Raw genomic sequence first — 22,995 nt, forward strand, 5'->3', positions numbered from 1 at the left:
TCTACTACCCTACTAAAAACACTTACGTAGTTCATTCAAAAACTTAAACCATATCAGAAACAGCATTACTATGTTTCTTAAACTATATTCACAAAATACAACATCAAGGTAAACTGGTTGCACCATTACTTTGAGACCCACTCAAAGCATTTGATACAGTTTCACATATTACTTACATTCAAACAACTGGGCCTCACAGCAGTACAATCTCTTTCATATATTTATAAATAAAATACATACAACCTGTCATGCAGCAAATCTAATCCAATATGCAAAGAACTCAACACTGATATGTGCAGCCTCTTCATTCTAACAGATCCAAGGTGACATTCCTTTACAGACATTTTAAAATGGCAAATGTACAGCAATGTAAACTACTCATATGTCCATAGAAAACTAAACTAATGGTATTTTCACTGGCACCCAACAAACTACTACAACTTAAAAATATTATGAGTTAATAAAACTTGAATTCACCTACTGCAGAATGAAAACTTTTTGGTATACTTGGCCACAGATTAAGATTAGATCAGCACACCCAATATCCAGTTAAAAAAATAAACTAAGACTTCTTTACAAAGCCAAACATTTCCAGAGTATACAAGTAATACCATAGCTTAAATGCATCTACTCCCTTGTCTCCTATATAGCTCATCAGTTTTGATTAACCTACAGTCCCCTCATTTAGCCAAACTAGGACAATCTTATAATAAAACTGCAAAGTTTGCAAATGACCTTATTAATGAAAAGCATTGAACTGGTACTCATCCCCTCAGAGAAATGCATTTGGCAAACCGACACTTAAGCCATACTCAAAAATCTGAAATTCATAGCAGTACATTGCTAAGCTGTGGAGCTCTCTCCCAACAGACATCAGTAATAGCTGATCTCATCTACAGGTTAAAAATCTCCTTGAAAACAATAATGTCAATAAAATAGTCCTGTACTGGTAACGAGCCTATTACTTGCCATTTCTTATTCTGATCTTATATATATATATATATATATATATGTGTGTGTGTGTGTGTGTGTGTGTGTATGTATATATATATATATATATATATATATATATATATATATCTATACATAGCATGTTTTATTTGTTAGCTCATGTCAATTGACTTTGCAAATATGTGTAATTTGGACTCTTCTCCACAGGCCTCTGCTAAAAGTGGTTTTGCCTATTTGGGCTTTCCTAGTAATTAAAGATAAATAAATATACATAGTACTAGGTCCATCTGCCAGCAGGACTAGATGCAACATACCGGAGGAATTATACTATGAGAAGAGGGGAGCTGCCTGTGGGTGGGGGTGGCAAGGACAACTTATATGCATGGTGCTGCTTTTCATGTACCATCCTTATTCTCATTATGTTCTCATAGCCCCCAACTCTCTGCCCTTCCTGTTCTTTGGATGGTAAGAATGAACTGATGTGCTTTCATTTACATAAGTGACATACAGGAGGAGCTATAACTGAGGGACAGCTTAAGGTGATCTTGGTAGGTATATGGCAAGCTCAGCAATAGCCTGATTATGAAAGAAATAGGTAATCATATTTATTAACATAGAAGGTTATAAAAATCTAATTACTCGTGCTTCATGTAGTAGAAATGGGATACATTTCCATTGCTGGCATTACACTAGGTACTGTAAAAACTCTGCTCCCTAGGTATATGTGCATTTATTATTGGGATAGTATAGCAAGAGGGCAGAAACACTCCATTACTCTATTCTAGACCTTCCAGAATCCCAGAGTAAAAATTAAATGAGAAAATGTTGGAAAATTGAAAAAAGAGTACTGATACAAATTAGAAAAGAAGCCAAGTTAGGCTAATACAGTTCATAGCTACTATTAAGTATCGCACATTTAAAATTACACATTTTGAAAAAAGATTACCATTTATTATAAGTCTAGTTCATTAAAAGCACAAATAGCATCACAGTGTTAACGTAAAATTTAAGTTACATTAGCTACACTTCCATTATCTTGAGACAGATTCCTTTAATGCATGCTTGAAAGCCCAACACTCTAGTGGAACTTACCATGGAGGGAAGACTATTCCAAAGCATTCCTGCAAAATCTGAGTATCATGCATCCCCCACTCCAGCAGAGAATATTGAGATATGTGCTACCCAACTAGCAGCAGATTGGAGTGCATTTTGAGGCTTATGCTGTGTTAGTACGTCAACCAATCTGGGACCAGCTGGAAGCATAAAGTAGCCTATTGGTGACCAGAGGATAGGTAATGCTTTAATTCAAGTTGTGTGGTAATTAGCAATTAGGCACTCTCCCTCGATGACCTTGCAGCTGATTTAGGAATCTTATATCACGTTCATGTTTGGAAATTAATGCTGTCTGTAAGCTAATGAGTTGGTATGCTGAGTAAAAAAAAAGTGAAAAGAAAATACATTGCAGCAAATGTCTGACTTGCACTTGAAAGAGGAAATGTTCTGATTATGTTCAGCTTGCCTTTCTTTTTGCTCTTTTTTTTAAAAGCAGAGAGTAATATGCAGACCAAATTTGAGTAAATTATCAATAATCACTTCTAACAGTACTAGGAGTCAGCTTCTTGTTTGTTTGAATTATTGAATAATGCCTCTTAAACTTACTATTAAGAAATATAAGATCAACAATGTACATAGGGTTGCTACTAGCTCAAAAGATGACTGCAAATCCTTGTTCAGCTATAGTAGGAAACTTAGAAGTAACCGCTTGTTCTCAACTGGACTCAACTCCAATTGTACCTCCTTCTCTGACTCAAAGATTGCTAATATTCTTGCAGATAAACTATCTTCCTATTTCGCTCCCTCCATCCTACCTTCTGTCCTCTATATTCCACCTTGCTTTTTCAATATCAGTTTAGACCAAGTCCTTTTATCACCTTCCAAAATTAAAACAGCACTCGTACGGATCTTGACAATATTACTGGATGTCTGCTGAGAAGCATAGAGTTCCAGCTAGCAAAATTCCTCCATCAACACCTGAGTCTCTCCACTGATTCTGTCCCCAAGGTATGGAGAATGGCAGTTCTGGTGCCCTCACATAAAGGTGGTCATTGTACTGTCTCTGGAAATTACAGGCCTATTAGTCTCACTAGTATATTTGCAGGTTATAAAACATATTATAGCTGAACCAATAAAGAATGATATAGGTCACCTTATATTAACAAAGTTCAGCTCTGTAAAAGGCAAAGCATGCCTAATTAATCTGAATGAGCTCTTTGTCAAGGTTACTAACATATAAGGGGCAGACAGAACACACTGCTTATCTGGGCCTTGCTAAGACCATTTACAATATTCCTCATGCTGGGATTACTGATAACTCACCTACCACAAACAGTATTAAACCATACATAGTTTACTGGATAGTTGGTTGTCTGACAGCACCCATACTATTAAGGTTGGGGGTATTTTCTTCAGATAGAAAAATGTCATCTGCAGTGTCCCACAGGGTACTGTCATGGGTCCTGTCTTTTTGGTATATATTTCAGTGATATAAAAGCCAATATCAAGGGACTATGGCTAACCACATTTTCTAATAATTAGGGGGGGCTATCAAATGCCATTCTGATACTCAAATTATCAAGCAAGAGCTGGACCAATCAAATGCTTGGTATATTTTTTTATCAAATTACCTTCAACACCAATAAATCCATCATAATTTCCTTTGGTAAATCTAGCATCACTACTGTTTGCCATACAAATAATATTCCACTTACATTTTGACACATTCATCAGAGACTTGGGTACATATGATGATAACAGACTTTTCTTTCAGCACTGAATCTCTTGTGGTAAATAGAAAATCCTTCTACCTTGCATAATTTATCCTTTGTGGTATCCGCACCCGATTGAAAGAACTTTATCCATGCCTTATTAGGCTCATCTTTGAATATAATTCAGTCTTCAGCATGTACTGTGTTAAGCATCTAAACCAGACCTCAACATTTCCTCACTAAATCTCAGGTCTCATTGTCCTTACCCACAATGATAGGCTATAAGTCCTGTCCCTACATTCAGTGTCATACAAACTCCTGGAGGGGGTCTCTGTTTAGTCATTCACATTATGAATGACAAAGCACTCTTTGAACTCCACCTAAACAGAACCAGTGGCATAAAACATATTACCACATCAACAAATCCAGATGGCATCACAGATACTAATCCAATGTATCCCCCATTTCTGGGCTAGGCTGCCCTTACCTATCAAGCAAAGTACTTCTCTAGCAACCTTTAAAACCATTGTGGATGTCTGGATGGGTGATTAGAAATTTCCATCAGGAAAATTTAGAGAAAGTCTAGTTAATGAGGGAAAGACATTATTAGTATCCCACCAGTACTGGGTGATGTGACTAAAGCTTCTCGATGGTCTCAGCCATTAGCTTAGTAAGAACCTAAACATTAATTACATTTTAAAAACAAACAGGTGGAATGCAAGTCCAACCAATGGCTTCCACAAAGACACTTTTTATTCGACAAAGAACAGGAATAAAATGTAAGCGCTTTTGCAATGTGTCCCACTGCTTCCTCAGATGTATACATATTTGAAATAGTGTTTCCACTTATATACTATTACATTCAATCACTAATTTAAAGCACCTGCTCCATGCACTCTCTTCTTAAAGTCATATATTGCATGATCAAAGACAGCATGTTGGGTCACATATATTATAGCAAAAGATACATCTAATATACTAAAAACACTTCCATGTTATAAAAAGTATCATTTAAAAACATAGCAAAAAACAATACATATATCCACATAAAATATACATAAAAAATGTATATATATTACAACTCTAAAAACCTCTAAGTAGAGAGAGAGATACATCTCACCCCCCTCTTTTTATGCATGTGTAAAAAAACAACAATACCAAATAGTATACTAATATATGTTAGTGCTTTAGGGGTCTACTCTTTAATATTGGCTTAATAGGGACCTTGTCATTCAGACCTTTCCCAAAATCAGCCCTAAGCCTAACAATCCATTTCGTTTCATTAGTTTCTGTTCTATTCCTCACGTCACCTTGTCTACTGTCCATCTTAGTATTTTCAATCATGAAAAACCTAAAACTATGCTGTTCTGTAGTGTTCTTCACATGCTTGGCTATCGCATTCGTCATGACCTGCTTGTGTATGTCATACAAGTGCTCCCTGATTCTATGCTTAAATTTTCTTTCAGTTTTGCCTACATAGAAGGCTTGACAGATTTGACAGGAGGCAAGATGCACTATGTGCTCTGTGTCACATGTCCCATTTGCTTTGAACCAGAAGGTTCTATTTAAATCTGGATGCTGGTATTGTTTTGACGTGTCAATATATTGGCAAAAATTGCATTTTCCACATATCTTAACCTCTCCATCTCAGTTCATATTATTATATCTGGGGTAGCATAACTGCCTTTTGATATTAGTCATATTCCTATACACAAAATTGGGCCTAGTTCCTACCACTGCAACAAATCTCTGGATCCGCTGTTCAAGTAGACCAATGCCACTTGAATATATCAGTGGCTATTTGTACATTGTTGGCATATTTCAAAGACATCCTATGGTTCTTATTACACTTTCTCTTAGTCAACCCTTCTGCCGCTCTTTCAGAAAAGTAAGGTTTCCCTTGTTCACCTTTATCATCTTAAACTTTTTCTATTATGTTCTTCACTTTACTTTGTTGATAGCCTCTCTGTACAAGCCTATCTTGTAGACTAGAAATTTCAACTTCAAAGTCTTCAGGTTTCGCACACAGCCTAGACAGCCTCATCCCTTGCCCTCTTACAATGTTATCAAACACATGTTGTGGGTGCATACTTGTTCTATGGAGATATGCATTTCTATAGCAATCTTTCCTGTATATACCTGTGGTGAGTTTACCTTCTTCAGTGACACTGATTTTAATATCAAGAAACTCTAAAAGCATGGTGGAACTCTTCATGGTGAATATTAAAAAACTGGACGTGCTGTTCAAAAAAACTAAAGCATTCAGCTAATTCATCTTTGGTACCTTCCCATATAAAGAAAAGATCATCCACAAATCTCCTATAGAACTTAATATGACTGTGGAATCTACCTCTTATTATATGTTTATCTTCCCATATGGCCATAACAATGTTGGCATAGCTATTGGCACACGGTGTGCCCATAGCTACGCCATCCAATTGAAGGTATATATGGTCATCAAATATAAACGCATTATTTTCAAGGACAAGCTCCATTAGAAGTGTTACAAGCTCTTTCTGTGTCGTAGTCCCATCCCAGTAGTTGTCCAAATAGTGCCTTAACATGCATATGCCCTGCTGATTGGGTATCACTGTAAATAGTGATTCAACATTAAGACTTACTATAATATAGCCTGTAAATCTTTCATTTATGGTACAGAATTCATATAGATCTACTAAGAAATTCTTAGAGACTTTTAAAATATATTGGTTTTGATCAACCAAAGGTCTCATGACCTTTTCCAGGTATATAGATATGTGTTCAGTACACCATCCCTTGCTTGAGACTATTGGTCTCATCGGTGGATTCAAAGGATCTTTATGTACTTTCGGCATACCTTGCATGACCGGTACTAATGCTTTGTCCACTACCAGGTATTGATATAGCTCAGAATTTAAAACTCTCAAACCTAGACAGTCTTGTAGTGTGTTTCTAACTCTGTTCTGTATACCTACTATATCAATTTCTGATATTCTTTTATATGACTTGTCTTTACTTATCATATCTTCCATGCTATTCTTATAAAACCTTTCATCCATCACTACAATTGGTCCACCCTTGTCTGCAGGGAGTATACATATGGACTTGTTATCTTGCAATGACTTAAGTGCGGCTCTCTCTTCATGGTTTAGATTACAAAATACTTTTTTATGTCTGCTAGCCCCCGCATCAGATGTTTTGTTATAAAATGTGTCTTATAAGGCTTCAGTGCATAGCCTTTCATATACATTTAATACAGGATGGTTCATGGGAGTGAAGGTGCTAGGTTTACGTAGACTTCACTCATTATGCACATCAGGGTTCACATTACTCAAATCATTGTCATTATACATGATTTTCAACATAGTTGTTCTCATGAAACATTTTAAGGCTAATATATAGTCTGTTACCTCAGCAGATTGTGCTTGAATAAATGATAGACCCCTTTCCAGTACACGATGTTCATTTTCGTTTAGTACACTTGAAGAAATATTCCAAACTAGAAATTCCTGTTGCCTGACCACATCTTCTTTATTGTATGTGTGTTGTTGGGCAAGGTCTGATCATATTTTCTCTTTCCCCTTGTTCTGCTCTACGATCTGGCTCTCACTTGGGTCTCTCTTGTGGCAATGGGTAAAGGGTAACTGATGGAACTTGGCTTATTTAATCGTATTGATGAAACTGGTCAGTCTGTGTTGGTATTCCGAGTTTCTGTTGTATCTACAGCTATTTGTGGCACTGATGTATGTATCATTTTACGTTTAGCTCCCAACAGCTCATCCCCCTGTTGTGTCCCAGTATTCGAACTCAGGTTTACAGAATCCATAGGAATCTGTGACTCCTGTCGAACTTCTGTTGTAATGCGGACATTTCCCTTGTTATTTAAGGCGTTATGTTGGGTCAGATGAATTCCCCGCTGTTCTTGTGGCATATGAGCTAATCTTACTGCAGGCACTGACGTCACTATCGACTGGTGATTGGCTCTACTGCTCTCTTTGGCCACGTGAACACATGGCCATTCATAAAATCTTTCTCATCTCGCTTGAGTTTATTCAATTTATATTGCATAGCTCGTTTCTCATAAAGGGTTAGTAAATCCATCACATTACCCAGTTTGATGTCTATTAAAGCCTCTGGAAAGTCGGCATAAAGTTGATTTTGGAGATCCGTAATCTTACCCACCAGTTCCTCTTCTTCCGGTTTAAAAAAACGCTATCATGAGGTTCATATATTTGAAACTTAGTTCATTATTTAATTTTTGCCCCTCTGACAGCAAAGTGGGGTACGCATTCCCATATGTGGGCATCCTGAGAATGCGCAACCCCCTCGGTATAACTCTCGCAGACAGATAGGCTTCAAAGTAAAAACGCTGCATTTGTAGTCTGTTTAATTTAAACAGATAGTCCTCTAAGCAGTTCATTTTACTTCTGAGAGTATCTAAATTAATGCCACATTCAAGTTCCACATCGCTACTCACTGTTGGTCTTTCCTGTAGTAGTGGGTTGACAGTTCTGTTAAGAGATTCACGTAAACATCTTCTAGTAGACAAATATCCCTCTCCTTCTCTATTTTCAATTGCTGAGCTCATACCCTCTTTCAGATGCTTTTCTGCCATGGTTCCAGGTAAAAAGGCAAAACAATCAGAATCCAGAAAGCAAATTCCTTGTAGATCTGAATAAAGGCTTGCAGACCAAAAGATGTAGAATATATCAAAAACAAACAGGCGGAATACAAGTCCAACCAATGGCTTCCACAAAGACTCTTTTTATTCGACAAAGAACAGGAATAAGATGTAAGCGCTTTTGCAGTGTGTCCCCTGCTTCCTCAGATGTATACATATTTGAAATAGTGCTTCCACTTATATACTATTACCTTCAATCACTAATTTAAAGCACCTGCTCCATGCACTCTCTTCTTAAAGTAATTTAGTGTGTGATCAAAGACAGCATGTATTCTAGCAAAAGATACATCTAATATAATAAAAACACTTCCATGTTATAAAAAAATATTATTTAAAAACATAGCAAAAAACAATACACATATCCACATAAAATATACATAAAAATGTATATATATTACAACTTTAAAAACCTATAAGTAGAGAGAAATACATCTCACACCCCCCCCCCTTTTATGCATGTGTAAAAAACAACAATACCAAATAGGGTACTAATATATGTTAGTGCTTTAGGGGTCTACTCTATACTATTGGCTTAATAGAGACCTTGCCATTCAGACCTTTCCCAAAATCAGCCCTAAGCCTAACAATCCATTTTGTTTCATTAGATTCTGTTCTGTTCCTCACGTCACCTTGTCTACTATCCATCTTAGTATGTTCAATCATGAAAAACCTAAAACTATGCTGTTCTGTAGTGTTTTTCACATGCTTGGCTAACGCATTCGTCATGACCTGCTTGTGTATGTCATACAAGTGCTCCCTGACTCTATGCCTACATTTTCTATCAGTTTTGCCTACATAGAAGGCTTGACAGATTTGACAGGAGGCAAGATACACAATGTGCTCTGTGTCACATGTCCCATTTGCTTTGAACCAGAAGGTTCTATTTAAATCTGGATGCTGGTATTGTTTTGACATGTCAATATATTGGCAAAAATTGCATTTTCCACATATCTTAACCTCTCCATCTCGGTTCATATTATTATATCTGGGGTAGCATAACTGCCTTTTGATATTAGTCATATTCCTATACACAAAATCGGGCCTAGTTCCTACCACTGCTTCAATCTCTGGGTCTGCTGTTAAAATAGGCCAATGCCTCTTGAATATATTAGTGGCTGTTTGTACATTGTTGGCATATTTCAAAGACATCCTATGGTTCTTATTACACTTTCTCTTAGTCAACCCTTCTGCCGCTCTTTCAGAAAAGTAAGGTTTCCCTTGTTCACCTTATTCATCTTAAACTTTGTCTATTATGTTCTTCACTTTACTTTGTTGATAGCCTCTCAGTACAAGCCTATCTTGTAGACTAGAAATTTCAACTTTAAAGTCTTCAGGTTTCGCACACAGCCTAGACAGCCTCATCCCTTGCCCTCTTACAATGTTATCAAACACATGTTGTGGGTACATATTTGTTCTATGGAGATATGCATTTCTATAGCAATCTTTCCTGTATATACCTGTGATGAGTTTACCTTCTTCAGTGGGGTGGGTTACTATATGCAGGCACAAAAAGTCAGCATGTCCATTTTGCCTGTATTCTCCCTTTTCAGGATGAGTGATGCTTGCATGGCCACTAGCCCAAAAGGAAAGTAAATCTGCTTTTTAGACTTTAGGATACAGGGAGTCATTCTCATTAGAGTTTGGGTAATGACTTGAAACAGACCATACCATTTATGTGCATGGTCCCTGGCTCACCCACTTTGACTTCTAATGGATGCAGTACAGTTCCAACTGTATGTGGAACTTGGTACTAAAGGCAGTCTGTCTTCCTACTTGGTACCTAGTTTTACATATAGGGGTGATCTTGTCTTAACAAAAATCTTATTAAGTTCAGTGGCTTTTTCTTATTAGTCCACACTTTCACCAATGTGCAATGCCAATTTGCATCAGTGGTCCAAACCAGACTATTTTTGTAATCAGGAGTAAGAAGACTGGCAGTGGGATTGTGTTGTTGTGGTTTGTTTTCATTTATATAAATGTATAATTACCTATGTACTAAGTGCTGGTTTACTAACGATGCTTCTTGTTTAAAAAAAAAGAAAAAAAGCAGGAATTGAATAATTTATGTAACATTGCTTAGGTTATATGATATATAGCAATATATGTGAAGTATAATGTTTGTTATCTTAATACAGTTTGATTACTTTTACACAAATGTAAATTTGCCTATGTCACAAGTGATAATTCAATAAAGGTGATTGGAAAAAAAAGAAGACTCTGGCAATCCCAGTTATGTTAACTGAATGGTGACTGGCAGAGCCATATCTTTTGGATAGGAGAGTGGACCACCTGCCCAGCATGGTGTGTTACTCCACACTAAAGATTTTTGGAATCCTGTCCTAGATTCCAAACCAGGAAATGGGTTCACCATGGTACAACATTTAAAGTGTTTACGTTGATGCTGAAGTCCAGTTAAAAAAAAATGTAAGTTAAGGAGTAGCCCATTAAAAACCCTGGATTTACATAGGGCAGCAAGTGCTCCACCTGGGAGTTAGATCTGGAATTACAAGAATAAATGAGTGATAACTGTAATGTCTGCAGTGCAAGTTGGGACATTCAGCTGAAGCTGCACCCAGGCAGAAGAACAGGGGACTCTGACTGAGGACCATGTGTGTGTGTGTGTGTGTGTGTGTGTATGGTGGTGGTGATGTGCAGGAGCTGCCCTTTGTCCACACAAGACAGCTTCACATTTCATATTTTGTAAATGTTCAAATTGTGCTTTAAAACAGCAGCACCAAAGCTTGCCTCCCTTTGAGTTTGTGGTGTAACGCTGCATGCATACAATGTTGCAGTGAGCAGCACTATTACTGCACATAAAGAGGTTCTTTGGTTTGATTCTCATGTATGCCGCCTTCTGTGCGAGACTACACATCCTCCCCGTGTTTCCTCCAATATTCTGTAGACATGCGGTAGGTGGACTGACAAATCTAAATTGTCCTTATGTGTGCATTCAATATGTGTGTATGTGATGTATCAAAAAGGTCTGGCAATCTACTTCCTTTCTTTCCCAATTGCCCAGGAAACACTGTTGTTAGAAGTGCCAGTTCATAGGGTCATTTTAAGAATCAGATGTGATTCTGCTGGATTGACAGAGTGTAGAAGTATGGCTAATATAATGGTGATATTGTCGTGCTGGCAAGCAATAGGGAGTGTCAGTTCCACCTGTATTTTAGTACAGATACTATAGACATTGAGTTCTCACTTACAAGGAGAGCTTCTTTATGTCGCTGACTTAAGGTATGCTCAAAACTACCATGGCAGGTTTGCTATTTGATTTATTACACCAGGAATAACCAATGGGGTTCATTAACAAGATACTCTCACAGCTCATATTATGCTATAGAATATCACACCTCTTATTCCCCCATAGCAAAGACTTTTATAGCCAAAAATGTCCTCCTTCCCAAGCAGGGGAATGGACTACCCCTACCTTGTCTCCACTCTGTATATAACATACATAAACTGCAAACTGTCAAAACAAAATATGCAGATATGTTTAACTTTTTATCCCTCAAAGCACAATTGTGATGTACTAAAAGGACACTTACTTTAGGTTTCTTTACTTTACAAAATGTTGAAAAATAGCTACTGCTCACCACTATGGTGATTGCTTCCTCTTAAAGAACAGACATACACTCTGAGAAACAACCAGAAAGGTAATCTAATTTTAGCCAGAAAAAAAAAACTGTCATTGGCAAAAGAGCCTTTTTAGCACTAGGTTCTGCAACTTGAAATCACCTGCCATTAGAAATTATAAATCTCCAATACATCCAAGCATTTAAAAACTGTCCTAAAAGAGCATCTTCTGGGGGAGTGGGGTTATGTGTACTTACTTCCGGGATAATGGCTTACTCTACCTTGCTGTAAAATAATTCCTGAATTTAATACATATATATGATGCAATATATAAACTGTATATATCTTTGTATATAATGTACTGCAATGGATGTCCAGTCTCCACTTTACCATCATGTTGTCCACTTCCAAGTTGTCTCCTGTCAGTGAACCTTTATTTGGTGTAGCAAATGTTAGCTTAGTTTTGACAATTTAATGGCTTTTATATCCAGCTTTCACTCTTTCACTCAACGCTGCTATCCCAGGTAACCCTGGTCTACACAACTCTTTCCTGGATAGTCATAAACTACAGTCAGGGATGCTGTCCAGGACTCATTTCACTTTAGGGTGCACTCTGTTGGCATATCTCTCAGGTTCAACAGGAAACTGGAAATGTTGGTCTCCAAACTAACAATAAGAAAGACCATCACATCTACTCCATATTTTGCAATAATTTATACTCTGGCTAAGGCACAACCTCGAGTTTGTAATAGTTAAATATAGGAGATTCCAAAAGATTCCTTATGTGTTTCCTCTACTATTGTAGCCAAATAAAGAAATGTACAAGTCATGTGATGGGATGAGATACACTTCATTCCAAAATTGTCACTGGAAGCATATCTTATTATACAGATGTATGTTAAAATTGATGTAGCATGCTGTCTGTACTCTCCATGCTCATCATATAACCCACCATGACAAGAGTGAAAAACGATAGTCCTCCTTAAGAGTGAACCTGTAAGCCATCCTAAAAACTAGACATTGTTTATTGGACTTGCCTTCTAACAATGTACAAACCATATACTGGAATGGATGCTGACAGTGTTTATAATCATTCAGAAGAAAACTCAATCATGGCAACATAACAAAACAGTCATAAAAGAAAGTCATATGAAACAAAGGATCATTTGTTGCTAAATAAAGTCATAATGGAGAATTGTAAAAAGGGAAACAATCTAAGTATGGCATGGATGTATTATTAAAAAAAACAGTTGACAGCATCCCACATTCACAGATAAGGAAGTGCTTACAGATGTATAAGATACATCCTACATTGATCAATTACATTACAATGACCATGAAACAGTAGCAAACCACTTTGCAATTAAACCATGACAGATGCAAATTATTATCCCAGGGATAAAAATTCACAAGAATATATTTCAGGGTAACTATTTGCCATAGCTGTTGTTTTGTCTTGGCTTTAACCTGTTAAGGTATTAATTAACAGATTAGGTCTTGGTTATAATTTGACTCCCAGAAAGCAAATTTGCTTGAAGAGTTCTCATATGCTTTTTGCGGATGATTTAAAATTATATAGTTCATCAGATGAAAAGTTGAAAGTGCAACTGCAAGTGGTTAAAACCTACTCACATAATATAAAAATGATATTTGTTCTTGATAAATGTGCAAAAGCAATGTTTAAAGCAGGAAAGTCACATTACCAATAAAATACCAGTCTAGGACTGTGATATAAAGGAACTTGAGCAGAAAGCAGTGTATAAATATTTGGGAAATGATGAAAAATTAACAAAAAACATAAAAAATGTGAATAAAACTCAGTAAGGAGTACTTTTGAAAACTAAAACTAATATTGAAAACAGCCCTGACATATAAGAGTGAAGTCTAAGCTACAAACCCATTTGTTTTAACTTACAGTTTTGGTGTTATTGACTGGCCACCAAAGGTATTGGATCAGCTAGACAGAAAAACAAGAAAAAAAATCTGCATACTTATCAAATTATATGCAAAAATCAGTGTACGCTGAGATTATATATTGGCTCTCTATTGAGATATCGGCACTCAAATTGCTGAGTGACTGCAAGCTGAAAAAAAAAAAACGACACAGGAGAAGAATGAATCTCAGAAATCACTCTTACCCTTTACCCTTTATACTTCCCATGTAGGGGCAAGCCCCCCACACCCCCATTCTTTTCCCCATATAGTCTCCACATTTTGGGACTCGCTGTATCAGGTCTCGACACTTCAGATAGTTACCGTATATAGCCCTTGCTCTGAAGGAGGCATGAGTCTCCTCAAAATTGATGACATGTATAGATTTGCAGTCTTGGGACTACACACACACACACACACACACACATATGTGTATATATATATATATATATATATATATATATATATATATATATATATTGTTGCATCTTTCGGCTTTTCCCAGTTAGGGATCGCCACATCGGAACTCCGGTCCACTAATGATTGGCAGTAGATTTTACGTGCCAAGTTGCCAGCCCTGACACACAACCTTTAACGAAGGTACGCCCATTCATGCATGTCTCCACGCAGAAGACGTCTAGCTGAGAATCGAACCAGACAGCGTCTTACTGTGAGGCGACAACGCTACCGCAGCACCACCATCGCAGCTATATATATATATATATATATATATATATATATATATATATATATATATATATATTTATATATATGTATATGATCTCTCTGCTTAGTTGAGCAGAAGCATTCAAGTGGCAAGCGGGAGTAGAAATCAAACCAGAAGTAGACAAAAATCAGACAGCCACTGAATATGCCAAAAAAAAAAAAAAAAAAAAAAAAAAAAAGAATAAAACAGCATGGCTCAGATGAGAAGGAAAATAATGTAGAAAACCCATAAATATACTGGCAAGTAGTAACCACATGTTGATCAGGAACTGAAGCCGGAATGGTTAAGGAGAGGTGAGTTGAAACCAAAGGATGAGGAGTTGATAGTGGCAGTCCAGGATATTAGACTATATACTTGTTGGTTTACATATTCCATTGAACCTGTGGGAGAAGTAGACAAATGTAGATTCTGTGAAAAAGAACTCGAAGCAGTTGTACACCTTGTTGCTGGGTGTGATACAGTCACAGCAGAGGGCCTGTACACTGAAAAGAACACTAATTTGGCAAGATTGTTGCACTGGGAATTGTGCAAGTAGCTGAGATGCACTGGAAACATGAACCACAAAGCATTATAGAGAATAGTGGAGTGTACATTACATGGGCTCACCCATTACCAACAATTCAAAAAGTAAATCTGAGAAAACCTTGGTGGTCCATGAAAAAAAAGACAAAAGTAACATTGATCATTGAAATTACAACAACTAATGATTACGGTGTCTCAAGTACAGACAGAAGCAAAAACAATGTGGAAGAAAGGTACCCGGACAGTTCCAGTACCTCCTAGGAGCAATGGAGCTAATAAAAAAGAATTGACATTCGTACTTAGATATGCTACCAATACATTTAACTCCATGTGAATTGCAGGAGGAGTCATTTCTGGGCACATTGCAGGTGCTGCAAATAACACTTTTGGCTAACATCAAAAGCTGAAACAAAACTAATTTCATGAACTTTAATTATACCCTGACTTAAGAATAGGGTTCATTATCATCATGGGTAATAGAAACATAAAAGATTTGGAGAAATTAAACCAATAGTGGCATGCATGGTGCAGTGTTACAGTGGTAGCAGTGTTGCCTTACAGGAAGAGGTTCTCTGGTTCGATTCTTGACTAGAGTGCTTTCTGTGTTGAGTTTTCATGTTCTCCCTGTATTCATGTGGGCTTGCTCCAGTTTCCTCCCATGTTCAAATACATACATCTGGAGTGTTTCTTTTTGGGCCTCCTCTGAAAATTGGCTATGTCCCAAGTTGGGCTTTCCTGATTAACAAATGTAAAATAAATCCAAGTAGCTCAATTGTAAATGTTTTGGGGATTTTATATAAACCAAGTTCCCGAGGCAAGTCATGCATACATGTGTACATATGTGTGCACTATAGGCTCTGTAGTAAAGATTAATGTGTGCTTGTGTGTCCATTGCTGTCATTATTATTCTACAAATATACTTAATTAAAAAATTGCTTCCAAAAACAAACGTGTGTGTGTGTGTGTGTGTGTGTGTGTGTGTGTGTGTGTCTGTGTGTGTGAGAGAGAGAGAGTGTGTGTGTGTGTGTGTGTGTGTGTGTGTGTGTGTGTTTGTGTGTGTCTGTGTGTGTGAGAGACTGTGTGTGTTTTTTGAATTTTATGTGTTCTGTTTTCTGTAATGGCTGTTGATTTGCAAGTTGTTTTCTTTGTAGTGACTGTCTGTTCTAACACTATTCTGTACTTGGGTTGTAGTACATGACTTCATAGAACTGCATTTCTTACTACCCTGTATATGTTGCATGCATCTGTCTTTGGTTGCTCACAGTTCTGCATTCCCTGAGTCGTGTGTTTTGTATGCATAATGTGATGCCATAATGCTGATTGCTACGGAGTCTATAAAATCCAGCCCTGTAAGCAATAGTTTTATGGATAATTAATGAAAGGTGCCAGAGATTTTACAAATAAAAATATCTTACATTCATTTTCCCGTTAAAAGTACATTAGGAGATAAATTAGCTTTAGTTACGACTAAAATATCTTATATCTCTTGACTTCTTGCTGTTCTCGTATTCTTGATTAATACATAATTTGAGATCCATGTCGCAGAAAAAGACAACCAATAATTCTACTGTTCAATAGTTAAGCTTATTTTGTGAAGCTGACATAAACCTTGAATGTTTTTTACAAAGTAGGGACAACAATATCCATTTTGATGAATTTTCATCTAAAAATTTATGTCATTTAATAGTGCTCACTCTTAGTTAGGATGATAACAAAGAGCAAAGAATAAGAAAAAATACAACACAGCTTTTCAAACAAAATAGTACTGATGTTAGTCTGAGTCTATGATACAGAGAAAAGACTCCTGCGTGCATCCCAGGTTACTAAGGTGTGACTAGGGGACCCATTACTGGAAGAGTCAGCCAGGCAGGGGGCCCATCACTGGAAGAGCCAGGCAGGCAGAGGTCCCCTTTACTGAAAGAACCAGGCAGACAGTGGTCCCATTACTGGAAGAGCCAGGCAGGCAGTGGTCACATTACTGGAAGAGCCAGGCAGGCAGGAAGGAGGATGACGGAAGATGCATAATCATTTTGCCACTCCTGGGGGAAGGGAAAGGTTTTGTACACTCAAGGGCACACTAGATGTTACTAATTTCATGACAGAGACCAGAATGGTCACTGCTTGTGCCTTGGGAGAGGATGCAGCGATGCTTAGAGGGAATACTCTTTATAAAACTGAGGGAATGTCATCTGCTATCATCTCACTGCATTCCCCTACTCTCATATTCACCAGGTGTGTGTGGTAGGGATACACAACTAAAGAATATAAGCTCAGGCCATCTCTAATGGCCATCTGAATAATCATCCATCCTAGCCACCCCTCACCCTGATGATAGGGAAGGAAAGAGACTGATTGGCCATGGAAAGGGCTGATGATCAATAGGCAACAGAGGCAAAGAGTGTAAAAACATTCAAATTTAAGAAAATAACAACCCTTGTTTAATTATTGTCACTTTTTTAGCAGATTGTTTATGAGGTAGTGTTTTTTTCAGACAAATTTAGCTTTGGTCACTATGTTGTAACAGATAGGATTTTAAAATATGCACCTTTTCTTTAACTTTCAAGATCTGAGTGTATAAGTTAGTGATTTTTCTTATGGCTTTATAAACTAAGGAATATGCAGATTCTCCCAGTTTGCACAAAACACTAATACTTTGCTGAAACCTATGATCTGATGTTATTAATCTTCATTCATTCATAATGGATGGGTCTTGGATCCGTCCTTGGAACCGACTCGGCCGTTATAACAAGTTCGAGCCAGCCAAAAACTCTCAAGCTAAGAATACCCATAGTTCCCCTCTCCTCATCGCTTCAGATCGAGTTTGCCCATAAGAAAAGAAAGCGGAGGTCTTGTCTGAGCAAATGCCCTATCATGAAGCTAGGACCAAGTCCAAACCTCCAGGAGTCTTTTGGAGGGGGTAGGAGGGTGGGATGTTATGAATGAACGAAGATCAACCACACAGATGGAACATTATGGTAAGAACATAACTTCTTTATCTGATGTTGTTAATCTTCATTCATTCATGACAGATGGGACAGAGTCCCTAGTTACTTTATGTCCTGGAAACACAGATAGAATGTTATGGTAAGAACATAATTTCTTTTTTTATATTCCATGAAATGGTGATATCCTACAAAGGTCACTTTTCTTATAGATTATAAACATGCACAAGACATAAACTGCACACACCAAAATGATAAGTCATCTAAATCTTGCAAAAAAATATGTGTAAATTTTAACTGAGCTAATATTTCTGAGCAAATCAACTGAAGTTTTACCTATAGGCAAATGGATCAATTGAACTTAAGTATTGTAAACAGGCTACAAAATGCATTAAAGCTCATGAGGCAAACTATTCACAATGACAATACCTGTGGAAATTCATTAAATACAAAGTCTAAAAAGAAACTGATGTAACTTGCAGTATATAATGCAACTACTGCAGTAACTTTGTTAATCACATCATAGTTCAATAACTTCAATAATTCATCCGAGTAGAGGCAGCTGGACTTGCATCCTTCAATCATGATGTATCCAACAGTTGAGAAGTTATGCTGTGCAACCACAGTCCTGAAGATATGGCTGAAGTAAACAGCTTCCAAACTAAAAGAAGAAAACATGATTTAAACCATGCTGTAGTCGAGGAATGTAACCTCAGTGCTCATCTGAGTTGTATTACTCAGCAATACTTTGTGATCTATAAAGAACTTTATATACTCACTGTATAACTAACAATGTTGTCTAGTGCATTAATGTATCAGTGTAAATTTTCACTGCCAGTTGCCATGTATCACGGCTGCAAAAGATCCATGGATGAGTCTACCTACTTAATATTTGACAAAAATTAAAATAAATGAACAAACTTTTTAATGTTATTTGGTAGTTGCATGACCTCATCCCTCAAAAATGATCTGCAATAAACTAATAGAATTTCACACAGTTGTCCAAATTATATTGTTAACCTTTTCTTCACACAGTTCTCTAAATGATATTGCTAACCTTTTCATAGTATGGACAATTTGCATCTCTTTTTCCTGTTTTTTCATTCACTAGAGTAATTAGTTTGCAGCTAGCTTTTATTTAATTAACAGACATTTTTGTTATGATTTTAATGGGATGTGCCGCAAAATAATTGTGTTTGTGAGTGAAAAGGACGAGAAAGAAAAATATAATTTGCTCATACCTTGAAAAAACTTCCATTATGACTCATCAATAGAGCTTAGAGAGGAACTAACTCACTGAGCAAAATGGGTTGGTAAATCAACCTGACAAAAAAATAAATAAATGGAAGTGTCCTCTGCAAGTGAGCAACCCTGCACCCCAGTATATGTATGGTAAGCCCACGACACTCCAAACCTATACTCTGTGATCACAAACAAAGAAAATCTCCAAAAAGAAGGGAATCGCTTCCTGTAAGGTATGCACTGGCAATGATCTATAGAAAATAGCAATCACGAGCCTGCTGCTTTCCCTGATTTCATCTTTCTTACTTCAATTTATACTTCTGCTAGGGTAGGTTCTGCTTCTTTTTTTTTTCTTCATTTTAGGCTGTGCATGTGCCAGTACAGCTTTTGTATTTTTTCTTCATTCAATGGCATCTGGAGATACTTCTTCCATCTGCCCTTGATGTCCTCTTGACTGGTGAACAGATTGTTTCTGATATCCCTTATCAATGGTGTCTATTGATAAGCTTTATCTGTCTGACATTGCCTTGCAATCCGATCAATAATTGCTTGATTATCAAATTATGTCATTATATCTGCTGCAATGAAGAGCTATGTAGTAAGTGTAAATATCTCCATCTTGGGTATATGATTATGCATAACTGTACAATTGTTACAGATTATGATAAAGTTTCAGCTAAAGAGGTTATTGAAAGCATTCCCATATTTTACAATCCACATTTTGAATGCTGTTTTTTTTTTTTTTTGCCTATTTCCCTATCTGAATTGGTATATAAAGTATAACAAGAGTCAGGAGACTTTGTCTCAAGGAGCAGGTCATTTTCACTGAAATAAGTACTAAATCAATTAGGAATCAGTGAAATATAGTGTAACCATCACAGTTTCTGCACCAGCAATCATCAGTAACTCATGGAATGTGTATCTACTGCTGCATCCTTCATTACCCGATGCACCATATCAGTCAGATTTGGAGATGACACCTTGATCATTACTGTCACAGCTAACATTCACGAGACAGTACTATTTACTAATATTTATAACAGCAGGAGCATAAAACTTGAGTAGCTCAGGATATATGCATTCTACTCCCTTTTGTGGGTATGGCAACCCATACAGGGTAGTGAAAAGAAGAATTGGCTGTAGTAATACACTGCAACATGCTGATAACACTAGGTATTATGGGCTCCCCCACCAACAATGAAAGGCAATCTATACTCCATGTTATTATGTACTTCCACTAATTGCTAAGGAATGATGGCCATCCACATTGATTGATAACTGAAGCTGAAACTGACAGGTTAGTGGAAAAAGAATGTGGCAACCATAATGCATTCTAGCTTGCTCCAAATAATAGTAAAGGCTTCTTCTTCCACACCATGTGAGTAACCAAAGAGATTTAAGATAAAACATGTACATGCAGCACACATTGCTAACAGTGCAGTTGTGCTGGAGAGGAACTCTTTACAAACAGAACTAGGAATGCTAGAAACTGTGAATCTTTGCAATTTTGAATACTGTTTTTGTCTCTGCCCTTTAGGTGTAGTAACCCTGTTGTTAGTCTGTAAAGTGATAGAAAGAGATAGGTGCTGTGTGTGTGTGTGTGTGTGTGTGTGTGTGAGAGAGAGAAACAGTGGCAGAGATCCTGTGGAACCATACAGCATGGTTCCTGTGCTGTGAAAGCAGTGGTAGCCCAGATGTCCTCCTGGGACATGTATATAGCACAACTGGTGGAACAGGACCTGTAGGAAGGACACATGAACAACCCTACCCTGAACAAGTTTGTAATGAGACCAGCCCCTACATTACTTTGGGTATGTTGGTACTCCAACCCTGGCAGGTGCATGGTCTGTTCCCTCCTTTGGTCATCCTATATAGTCACACCAAGTATGTTCACACTTGCAGCTACATGCAAAACTGGGGTATAGGGCACCTGTGGCACCAATGGCTAGCATCTACACAGATGTGGCCATGGATATTATGTGTCCCATCACTGAGCGTATGAACCTACTCAGAGCATCATCCCTGGACTTAGACCTTGGTGATGCCAGGCCATATACTCCTGGAGGCCACACACTGTGCCAATCACTTCCATTTTAGAGTAGGTAGCTGCAAATTATGCCCATATTACAGCACTGAGCATTTGTTGTTTGAGACCAAGAGCCACCCCCATTTCAGGGTCAAGCTGTGACAGTGTCCACTGCTGTGAATCACTGCTAGCCTGCCATACAGTGGTTATCTTGTATTTCAGGTGCAGTGTGCTGGGCTACCACTGCAGGACCTCACTAGGGATTAAGGTGATATCAGTCACAGTGCAGACCAACAATATGGATAGCAGTACACCCAACTGTGCAGTTTGTAGGACTGGTGTAAGCAAAGCTTCATGTTCATTTCAGGCAGTGAGTATAGGCCCACCCTGAGGGGAGACAGGCAAAGTGTGTATGGCCTGAAACTATGGTTCAGTTTGCATGTTGTCTTGGTAGAAGCCTAATATGAAAATGACCTCAGCCTGTTGCCCTATCATAGTATCTACAGGTGTCACTGTAACAGTGTTTTTTCTCTGTGACTATGCAATAAAGTACATAACTGAGTGATACTACATGCCGCACAATCCCACATGCCCCATGGCTTGTGTGCTAATGGCAGCTAGATTCCTGTGCTGGCATTCCCCTGAGTCTGTATGACTGATGTACCTATGGAGCACATAGGAAGTGGTTAGTGTGACCTCTTTGGCATCAAGTTATACATCTCTTTCAGTAAGGGTACTTACCTTGCTGGTCTCCATGAGAGATCTTTGGCATCTGGCTGCTCTCAGAACCTGTGTCCACAGCTGCTGGTATTGACAGCTGTCCTCTCATTATGTCCATGCAGGGATGTTATCCAAGTCAAAGGGTAAAAAGTTCACACAGACATACCAATCAGTAAAACCTGCAAGGAAGACCTAGCCAAGCAAGACTCTTCACTGTGTAATACCTTAAACCTCATATAATGGACACCCATGGGATACATGCAAATGAGCCCTTAAGAACATACCACTGTTTCAGCTACATGACTTTTCATAGGGTCATATGTGTGTACTAGGGTAATGGCCTTGGAGCCTTTACAAGCCTAGCCTAAAAATAAAATTGCCCAGGCACCGTGCCACCTGATGTTAGTTCACAGTGCCCATATCCAGTAGTGCAACTGGAATGATCCCTGGAGTGAACTTTCTGTTACCCATCCACTCGTCGGGATTTCTCTTGAAGAGAGTCAGTGAGGTGCTCTGCTTGACATGAATGGGAAGCTTATTCCAGAGTATGAGCAGTCTTTGGGAGATGAACCTGTCTCTCCAGCATGCTCTGTTAATTGTGGTAATGAGATTGTGATCTCTGGAGCATGTGGCACGGGCGGGATTGGAATTTCTTTAGGTGTAACATTTCAAGTAGGGCTGGGTCAGACATGGCTTTGTAAGTCAAGCAGAGATCACCTCTAGGTGGATGAAAGAGACTGAGAATAGCTGAAATCTCTTGATTCTGTTGTGTTTAAGGCCTAGGATCCTTTTTGTGAGGTACTTTTGTGGCCGCTCCAGCTGTTGTAGGTGTCTGGTCAGGTACATGCCAAATCGGCCTTTAAATTCGATGATTGGTCTAATGAGGGATGAGTAGAGAGGGATGATGACCTCTTTCTTCCTGGATGCAAAAC

The 22,995-nt window shown here is 37.9% G+C and overlaps 1 protein-coding gene across 1 annotated transcript in view; it reads right to left on the minus strand.

Annotated features, from left to right (window-relative positions):
- The window catches only part of LOC122797803, a 348,647-nt gene that overhangs the window by 92,764 nt on the left and 232,888 nt on the right, over nucleotides 1-22,995 (minus strand). Inside the window, exon 3 of the mRNA XM_044066324.1 lies at nucleotides 18,505-18,736. Within this exon, the coding sequence (XP_043922259.1) occupies nucleotides 18,505-18,736 (232 nt within the window). The remainder of the gene's footprint in view (nucleotides 1-18,504; nucleotides 18,737-22,995) is intronic.

Source organism: Protopterus annectens, chromosome 3.part1, assembly GCF_019279795.1.
Source record: "Protopterus annectens isolate FY-2018-M chromosome 3.part1, PAN1.0, whole genome shotgun sequence".
Classification (NCBI taxonomy): Eukaryota; Metazoa; Chordata; order Ceratodontiformes; family Protopteridae; genus Protopterus; species Protopterus annectens.